The sequence below is a fragment of the Gobio gobio genome (genome assembly GCF_949357685.1).
Source record: "Gobio gobio genome assembly, chromosome: 4".
Classification (NCBI taxonomy): domain Eukaryota; kingdom Metazoa; phylum Chordata; class Actinopteri; order Cypriniformes; family Gobionidae; genus Gobio; species Gobio gobio.
Window position 1 is genome coordinate 54,659,276 of NC_137100.1, and position 10,427 is coordinate 54,669,702.

Sequence of the window (10,427 nt, forward strand, 5' to 3'; positions counted from 1 at the left end):
GGGCTTGTTTTGAGTAGCAATTGGGCGGGTTTTGTTGTGACAACCCTGGGCAGCGGGAAACACACACACACCAGGCTTGTTCAAGATGCATCGGCGCTGCGCACACCGATCCACGTATGATAAAAAACGCATGAGTGAATCAAAAGCATAAGGAGTCATATGCTCTCGCTGGACTCGTTATCATGCTGCGATCGGTCTGCACAGCTGCGAACAAGCCTTCCATCAACAATGCAAACGTTGCGTTACTATTGATTCACATGGCTTTACGATCCTACATCGCCATCAAAACACAACGAAAACACAGCGAATCCAACGCATTCATGCAGTTTGCCGTAATTTGTATAGACGGAGATTACAAACGAGCAGCAGCTGTTAGCTCCATTAGCTGCTATTTCACAATGGCGGATCTCAAGTTTGTGTTGGTCTTGTTGACCCCGCCCCCAGCGCCTGACGTAATCGGTTCTTACTTCTAGCCCTGTTCTAGCCCAGCAATGTTTTGGTGCTACTTAAGAACCACTTTTCCTGGCTCGGAGCTGGGGCTTTGGGTGTGGAAACACAAAGAACCGATTTGAAACTAGGCTCTGGCTCCGATCTAGCTCTGGCTCTGCTTTGGTGGAAAAGGGGTATAATTCTTATGTGCAGATTTGTTTTAGTGACTCAAAAACATACAACTGTACCAGTGTAGTCTGATTTCTTAACAAACTGACTTTTATAAACTGGTTTGTTTTAGTTAAACAAAAACATACTGCAGGACGAGTGTAGTCTGATTCCTGAACAAAACGACTTGTTAGACGGTTTCTTTTTTGGTGTTGTGAATCAAAAACTGTACCAGTTTAGTGTGATTCCTGAACAAAATTACTCTTATGGAGCACGTTCGTTTTGGTCAATCAAAAACATACAGCTCCAGTATAGACTGATTCTTGAATGAATGACTCTTATTATCCATTTTTTGTGTATAAAAATCTGACTGTATAAACTCTGACTAATCTGTAAAAAAAAAAAGATTGTAGAAGATAATTGCTCGAGGAACTGCGGCAACTCTGCCGTCATTATGTTAAGCCCGCCCACCGACTCTATACACGATGTGATTGGCCTGACCAGAGTTTGGTTTTTCCAGCTCGTAAGCCAACGGAGAGTTTCTAGACTACCCTGGCTGCAAATTAGATTTGCTGCCGCTAGGGTGCATCTAGATTTCTAGGCTACCAATCTTTCACACTGCACCCAAGTTGTAGTTCATTCCCTCTCTGTCTCCTGAGTCCTGTCCCATAATTCCTCTCTGTCAGGTCCCTCTGAACTGCTGGGCTGTTTTCTTTCCACGACGGGCTACCGATCAGGCAGAGGAGCTGGTGAACACTTTTACAAGGGTAGCCGGACCTATGGGTATCAGAGTCGAGCGGCCCATCCGCGTAGAGCTACGTGATGACCGAACTGAGACCTTCATCAAGACCATTCACTCTCAACTCGCCAGTGAGGTGAGGAAGAAAATTACAGATAGACTTGAAAAACTGTAATGAAAGAGCTAAAAAAAAGTTTACTATTCTCTCGTTACTCGTAAACGTTACTCTCCAAAGACCATGGTTCTTTTGGCTTTGTAGCATATTTAAGTATTATCTAAATACTGTAGTATATGAATATCGTTCTTAAATTGGCTTAAATCAGGGATTTTTTTTTTTCAGCCCCGTGTGCAGCTAGTCGTGTGCATCATGACCGGAAACCGAGATGACCTGTACAGCGCCATCAAAAAGCTCTGCTGCATCCAGAGTCCAGTACCTTCACAGGTTTCAGTGAAACGCATTGTCTTTGCATTTTATAGTTCAGTTGCTGAATTTAAACCAAACCAAATTTTAAAGGGGGTTTTTTATATCATGGTTTTAAAAGTTTCATATTGTCAGCAAGGCTGCTATTATTTGATCAAAACAGTACTATTGTGAAATACAGGGAAATTACAGTTTTTAATAGAAATTAAAATGTAATTTATTCCTGAATTTTTAGCAGCCATTACTCCAATTACAGTCTACAGTGTCACATGATACTTCAGAAATGAATGCTGAAAACTGTTGTGCTGCTTAATATTCTTGTGGAAACCGTGATGCATTTTTTCCAAGATTATTTGATGAATAGAAAGTTCAAAAGAACAGCGTTTATTTGAAATTGATTTTTTTTTTTTTTTTCAAACAATGTTGAAGTCTTTTGATCAATGTAATGCATCCTTGCTGAATAAAAGTATTAATCATTTAAATTGAAATCTTATTAGCACCTTTTGAAGGGGTAGTGTAGATTTAACAGTAATTTAAATGTTTTTGCCTGAAAAAGGTGACAACATCTTTAATTTTGGAAATGTGGCATATTTTCATGTGAAGCAGAATATACACCGACCAAGCATAACATTATGACTGGTGAAGTGATTAAGTGGGTAGGATATATTAGGCAGCAAGTGAACATTGTCCTCAAAGTTGATGTGTTAGAAACAGAAAAAAATGGGCAAGCTTAAGGATTTGAGCGAGTTTGACAAGGGCCAAATTGGAATGGCTAGACGACTGGGTCAGAGCATCTCCAAAACTGCAGGTCTTGTGGGGTGTTCCCGGTCTGCAGTGGTCTGTATCTATCAAAAGTGGTCCAAGGAAGGAACAGTGGTGACCCGGCGACAGGGTAATGGGCGGCCAAGGTTCATTGGTGCATGTGGGGAACGGCTGGGGAAAGGCTGGCCCATGCGGTCCGATCAAACAGACGAGCTACTGTAGCTCAAATTGCTCAAGAAGTTAATGCTGGTTCTGATAGAAAGGTGTCCGAATACACAGTGCATTGCAGTTTGTTGCATATGGGGCTGCATAGCCGCAGACCAGTCAGGGTGCCCATGCTGACCCCTGTCCACCACCAAAAGCGCCAACAGGTGGGCACATGAGCATCAAAACTGGACCACGGAGCAATGGAAGAAAGTGGTGTATGAAGTCTGATGAATCGTGTTTTCTTTTACATCATGTGGAAGGGCGGGTACGTGTCGCTTACCTGGGGAGCACATGGCACCAGGATGCACTATGACCCTGCTGGGAAACCTTGGGTCCTGCCATCCATGTGGATGTTACTTTGACATGTACCACCTACCTAAGCATTGTTGCAGACCATGTACACCCTTTCATGGAAACAGTATTCCCTAGTGGCTGTGTCCTCTTTCAGCAGGATAATGCGCCCTGCCACAAAGCAAAAATAGTTCAGGAATGGTTTGAGGAGCACAACGAGTTTGAGATGTTGACTTGGCCTCCAAATTCCCCAGATCTCAATCCAGTCGAGCATCTGTGGGATGTGCTGAACAAACAAGTCAGATCCATGAGGCCCCAACTCGTAACTTAAAGGACTTAAAGGATCTGCTGCTTACAGCACACCTTCAGGGGTCTAGTGGAGTCCATGCCTCGACGGGTCAGGGCTGTTTTGGCAGCAAAAGGGGGACCAACACAATATTAGGAAGGTGGTCATAATGTTATGCCTGATCGATGAACAACATGAAGAAATCTAGGGCAGGGCCATACTTTTAACCGTCATTTCTTCTGAAATAAATTTTTCCATAATTTGAATATAAAAAAATATGTTTGTGTCCCTATGTCAGTGGAATTAATTAGCTGTAAATAATTCCACATTTGTGGCAAACGGCATATATTTGTATTAGACATTCCATACAAACAAGATAATTGCTAAATGCACGCTGAAATTCAGTCCAGAGTAAAAAAAAGTCTAGCAAAAAAAAATATTTTATAAACTGCATGGTGCAAAAAGTGCAAGGTGCACGCGAGAAGACGTTTCAGCACATTGCTTTCTTCAGTGCTGTTAGACATTCCATATCATGTCTGAATCTCAGTAACTCTTATTTCATAGGCCATTAACGTGCGGACCATCTCCCAGCCACAGAAACTCCGCAGCATCGCTCAAAAGATCCTTCTGCAGATTAACTGCAAACTGGGAGGAGAGCTGTGGACGGTGAATGTTCCTCTGGTGAGTGTGTGCGAATCAGACCTTTTGCCAACGGGTGGCCCTGGAGTTACCGTACTGTGTCACTCTTGATTAAATAAAAAAATGCTTACGTAAATATGCTTGGATAAATATTGAGTTTCGGGAATGAACCTGAAAATGGTCACTGCACAGTGAGAGCTGATATACAATAGCTTGGTGTGATCCATTTTCTAGTGTTTATTTTTGTTAACGCATTGGTTGTCAAGTTTCATGGGTGCACATCTTGACTTCCCTCTTGAGTATCAAACTGTTTGTCCATATTTTAAGAGACATTACCTCAAAAACCAGCAGCCACAAACTAATAATCTTTATAATAAGACATTAATAGTCTTGAGTTTGCAGGAAAACATTAAAATTACATTAATATTAGTATTTTTAAATAATTTCTTTGTAAATAACTTCACCCTTTAATTATCTAGCCCCAAGTGTCACGCATTATTCCTTCTGAATGGTAATGATGTTGGATTGTATCAGAAATAAATATCAGCAAATGGGATTAACTAAGAGGAGAACTTATAACCACAAATTTGCATTTGAACAGAAATACCTGATGGTGATTGGGGTGGATGTTCACCATGACGCAAGCAAGAAAAGCAGATCTGTCATGGGCTTTGTGGCAAGTCTCAACAGGTAACTTTATTAAATATAGTGCAGTTGGACTCATTTAACATCTCAAATCACAAAATACACATAACACTATCATTCAAAAGTTTTTTTATGCTTCTCAAGACTGCATTCATTTGATCAAAAATACAGCAAAAACTGAAAAAATTTGTGAAATATTACAATTTAATATCTCACATGATCCTTCAGAAATATCAGGGTACCCGCGGGATCTTAAAAAGTCTTAAATGTCTTTAAATTCAAAATCAAAGTTTTAAGGCCTTAAAAAGTCTTAAATTCGCTAAAGTGTTGAGTTCTAGGTCTTAAATAATTTTAAACGGGTCTTAATTTTCCTACGTCCATGTAACGCTACCTCTTGCTCATTGAAATGCTCCCGCGGCGTTTTAGAGAGAGAGAGATAGAGTGTGTGTGTGTGTGTTGTTTCGCTAGTGAGAGACCAACATGCATCTTATAATGCAGCCAATCAGCTTTCGTGTTATTGGCGCGAGGCTCTCTCGGATTGTACCACAGACACATCAAACAGATTTTATTCTTCAGCTTCAGTTCTCCAGTTCTTCCAGTTCCGCGATTGTGAAAGCGATGGCGAATCTTTCTTACCTGCCATCTCGCATAATGACCAAATAAAAGTTTGATATGCCCGATAGCACTAAAAAAAGAGTTTTAAAAAGCGATGTAAACCCCGAATTCATTCGCTACTGCCATAAGGACCGATGTCAGACTGGCTGTGGATTCTGTTCACGCGTTTGCCGCCTGTCAGCGCTCGCGCGAGTGTACCGAATCTAGGCTCATTCATAGATATCTATGGGCTCGTAAACTGTAGGTCTTAAAGTGAAAGCAACCCAATACAGCCTAGCCTATACCCCCCCTCCTGCCTGTGTCGTTAATATTAATCAAACAACAACAACGGGGAAAAACAAACAGTATCCTACCTAAACTAAAGCAGTTTGTATCTGTATATTTAAGTTGTATTTATTTGTCCTATTGTCAAACAAGATTCATGCATTTTGTTTGATTTATTGCCATGTGTGACTATTGTGCATCTAACATAATGATATGGTAAATGTGGCATCATTATGAAAAAAAAAAAAAAAAACATGCGCATTTCTGAAAATGGCCACCACAAAATCAGTAATTTTGATCTCACAAAAAATGTATATACATACACACACACACACACACACAAAAGTTTGAGAACGGTAAGATTTTAAAATGTTTTTAAAGAAGTCTCATCTGCTCACTAAGGCTGCATTTAAACAGTTATCATTGTGAATTTTTTTTTTTTTTTTTTTTTTACAATTTAAAATAACTATTTTATATTTCAATATATATTTTAAAATGCAATTTATTTATGTGATTCAAAGCTGAATTTTCAGCATCATTACTCCAGACTTTAGTCACATAATCCTTCAGAAATATTTTTTTTACTTTCTATTTCAGATGAATGCTGTTCTTTAGAACTTTCTATCCATCAAAGAATTCTAAAAAAAATGTTTTACACAACTGTGTTGAACACTGTTAATAATCATAAATGTTTGTTGATCATCAGATCCTCATATGAGAATGATTAGTGAAGGATCATGTGACACTGAAGACTAGAGTAGGTAATGATGATAATTTCAGCTTTGATCACAGGAATAAATTACACTTTACTATATATTCACATAGAGAACAGTCACAACAGAACTGTCACAATATTACAGCTTTTATGTATTTTTAATAACATAAATGCAGCATTGGTGAGCAGAATGTAAAAACATAAAAAAATCGTATCGTTCTCAAACTTTTGACCGGTATTGTGTTTGTATATTAATCCTGGTGGGATTGAGCTATGAGGAAATGCAAGTTTACTAATACTTTGTTCAATTTGAATAAATTAATTTGCTTTGCAAGTAATTTTGTGATTCTGCATATCCTTTTGTACATTTTTTTTTTTAAATTGCGTGATATAGGTCTTAAATTTAATTCATAATGGTCTTAAAAAGGTCTTAAAAAGTCTTAAATTTGACTTGGTGAAACCTGCAGAAACCCTGAATATAATATTTAGGGCCCGAGCACCAATGGTGTGACTGTGAGGACCCTATTGTAATTGCTCCGTCTATTATTATTCTTCTCCGACATGAATCGCATTTTCGAAACTCGAAGTGGTGAAAATTTACGTCTGATATGGGAGTATGAAATTTGGTAGACATATGTAACAGCCCTCGTTTTTTTGCCATTTCCAGACGTACTTTAACAAACTCTTCCTAGAGACTTAATCAGATCAACATCATATTTGGTCAGTCTAATCTAAAGGCCTTGGTGATGTTAAATTCACTGAAGGGCATGTTCGTGGCGGCCTGGCAAACTTGTTTCGCCATGAAACAGGACGTTTTTGCAACTTGGGCATACAATTTCCGATCTGCCCCAAACTTCACGTGTTTGATAAGAGTCCTGTCTATGCAAAGACGTTGCAAATGTATTGTTCTTTTCAGGCACCTGGTAGAACTGCCAGATCATCATCTTATCAGCTCTTCTGATCGGCCTTTATAGACACCAACGATCAAACTACATAAAGCTATTATCGGCAGATAACGATCGCCGCCCAATGAGTCGGAGCACCCTTAGCAGAAATGAAAATGCGCTGCTTATATGCAGCAGATGTGAGATCTGTGAATCAGACCTAACCATGTGTTTGTCCCGGTGTAGCATGCTGACCAAATGGTACTCCAGGGTTACCTTTCAAATGCCTCACGAGGAGATAATCAACGGCTTCAGAGTGTGTCTGCTGGCTGCCCTGCAGAAATACTACGAGGTAAAAAACTTACATAAATATTAATCCGATAAAATATAGGCTCTACAACAAATGTCAAATTATAGCTTTAGCCTTGTCGAAAGGGAGTCGGTCAAAGGCAAAAATACTTTTTTTTGCCATTTCAATACTCACAGCTTTGGTATGTTGTAGAGAGCATATTTTGCTTGACCATCCTACCATTTTATAAAAACAGGTGAACCACGCCTTCCCTGAGAAGATCGTCATCTATCGCGACGGCGTGTCAGACGGACAGCTCAAGACCGTGGAGCTTTACGAGATCCCTCAGATTCTGAAATGCTTCGAGACCATCCCGAACTACGAACCGAAGCTGGCTTTCATCGTGGTGCAGAAGAGAATCAGCACTACCCTGTACTCCTATGGATCAGACCACTTCGGCACCCCCTCGCCAGGAACCGTGCTGGACCACACCGTCACAAACAGAGACTGGTTGGTTTATAAGAGCTGAAGCTTGTGCTCCACATCCAGACTAGGAGTCTGCAACTAGTTGTGCAAAGCATTGCAGAACCGAGATCTAGTCTAGTGCATTACCGGGAGGAAATAAAATGTGGTATATGAATTGACATGTTACTCTTCTCTCCAGGGTGGACTTCTACCTAATGGCACATTCGATTCGACAGGGTTGCGGCCTGCCCACTCATTACATAGCAGTGTACAACACAGCGAACCTCACCCCTGACCACTTACAGAGGTAAGAAATTGGTTCTGGTTAACTGGTGTTTTTAACTGAGGCGGTTCAGATGTGTCTATACAGTGTACATATGGATCACATTACAAAAAGAATGTATTTATTTACAACTTTTTCACAGGTTGACCTTCAAGATGTGCCACCTGTACTGGAACTGGCCCGGAACGATACGCGTTCCTGCACCTTGCAAGTACGCCCACAAACTGGCCTTCCTGTCTGGCCAGTACCTCCACTCAGAGCCTGCTATCCAGCTCTCAGAGAAACTGTTCTTTCTGTGAATGAGACCCGTTCAGTGTCTGGACCCCAGAAGGGGTGGGCTTCGTCTTTGAATCATTGTCTTTTGTTCTTGGTTTTGTTTTAATAATTTTATTAAGAAGTACTGTTCAAAATGTTCTTTGCATGTAATCCAAAACGTCCTCCGAGTGTTTATTTCTTTTTGTAACTCTTAGTTATTCACTTTTGTGGAACATTGCAAAATAAAGTGCATGCCACACTTTGTGTGTGTCTCTCATCAGTGATTGTATGAAATAATGCTCAGGTGTGTAGCATGGCAGATTACGAGAAGATTTTTTTTCTCGAGTAAATGGAAAGAATATTTCGGTAACACTTTACAGTAAGATCCTATTTGTTAGCTACATCCGTTTACATGAGCTAACAGTGAGCAATACTTCTACACAGTATTTATTCATCTTAGTTCATGTTTATGTCAACATTTAATTCAGAAAAAAGATAAATCCTGTGCACTAAAGTTTGCATCATCACAATAAGTTATATTATTTCATGCAATGTGAACTAATATAAACAATTGGATTAATTATAACAAAAATATAAGTGCTGTAAAAATATCTTGCTAATTGATAGATCTTATTAGCTCATTTATTATCTAATGTTAACACATGAGACCTTCAGACCATCTGTCTGAAAATTCAGGGACTTCGCATTAGGGCTCAATGGAAAATTCGATTTAAGAGAGGTATGTTTGTTTCCACTAGATGTCAGTGTTTTCATGATCACTAAACAAGACTTGTAAACTAGCTAAAATTTGCAGAAGAATGTTTCACAGAACCTTTCAATTATCAAATCAGCCATTAATGATATTAAGACATTGTAGTGTAGACTTAACACTTGAATGAATGTCATTGGTATCTTTCATTGCACTACAAGCTTCCAGAACCTTTTGCTTAGCAGAAGTTTCACCTAGATCCTCAATGTTATAAGATGCCAGTAACACTTACTGTGACAGTAGAATGATGCCCAACATGTGTGAAGTGGCAGGTGCCCCATGTAACCCAAATGGAGATCCAGAACCTCCCTGGGTTGCTAAAAGCCATTTCCTGTCACTTGCAAGAAATCTAGCACCGTCTGAAGAAGGTTTCTAAAACACACCTGGAGCCCTACCCAGCCAAAGGCTATGTGCGGGAATTGCCATCAAAATGCAACAACCATTTTATGTGCAAGATTACAGTTGGATGCCACTTGGTGAATTAAACATACAACATGATGAAGTCAAAAATAACAATTTGGTTTGAACATTGTATGAATTAATAGGTGTCTGAATTCCTGTGCTTCCTGTACTTGCGGGCAGGGTAGGCGATTTGGACCAGAAACATTTTTATGCTGTTTGAAAGTCTCTTCACATCCTATAGCGTTAAAGGTGCAGTGTGCAGTATTTATGAGGATCTATTGATAGAAATGCAATATAATATACATAACTATGTTTTCGGTGGAGTATAAAGAACTTGTATAATGTACGGTTACGTTTTTATTACCTTAGAATGAGCCATTTCTATCTATATACACTGCGTGTCCCCTTACAGGGAAATCGCCATTTTGCGCCGTCATGTTTCTACAGTAGCCCTAAATGGACAAACTTCTCTACAGAGCGCTAGTCACTCTCTGCTCTCTCCGAAGACGACATTTTGTCCCGTGTCGGCCCCCGTAGCTTCTCTATGTGCTTCGAAAGGGAGGGGTGAGCGTAAGGGGATTGCAATCTCACCTCTAGATGGCGCTATATAGAATTCACACACTGCACCTTTAAGTGGTCTAAATGTATATATTCCTTTCTGTGGAATCCAAATGCAATGATACGATGTCCTACCTGCCTGTCAACATACTATGTATTTCCCATACCTCTGCGCCCTGCTCACGCAGACATCACACGTCATTAGCACATTTCATGCTATGCAGTTAGACAGATGTCAGTCACCGAGCACCGCAACCAAAACAGCAGCCGCACAGTTCCTGCTGAACCAAAACAACAAGCTTATGCTGTATGTGTTCAATAACTAACATTACCGTAATTGG

The 10,427-nt window shown here is 39.9% G+C and overlaps 1 protein-coding gene across 1 annotated transcript in view; it reads left to right on the plus strand.

Moving 5' to 3' along the window:
- Window positions 1-8,401, plus strand: part of piwil2 (piwi-like RNA-mediated gene silencing 2) — a gene marked incomplete at both ends in the record, with an annotated part of 42,788 nt that extends 34,387 nt beyond the window's left edge. Inside the window, 8 exons of the mRNA XM_079813708.1 lie at window positions 1,284-1,472; window positions 1,677-1,778; window positions 3,868-3,984; window positions 4,544-4,632; window positions 7,312-7,417; window positions 7,611-7,864; window positions 8,019-8,126; window positions 8,245-8,401. Of these exons, the coding sequence (XP_079669834.1) occupies window positions 1,284-1,472; window positions 1,677-1,778; window positions 3,868-3,984; window positions 4,544-4,632; window positions 7,312-7,417; window positions 7,611-7,864; window positions 8,019-8,126; window positions 8,245-8,401 (1,122 nt within the window). The remainder of the gene's footprint in view (window positions 1-1,283; window positions 1,473-1,676; window positions 1,779-3,867; window positions 3,985-4,543; window positions 4,633-7,311; window positions 7,418-7,610; window positions 7,865-8,018; window positions 8,127-8,244) is intronic.
- Between the last annotated feature and the right edge of the window lie 2,026 nt (window positions 8,402-10,427).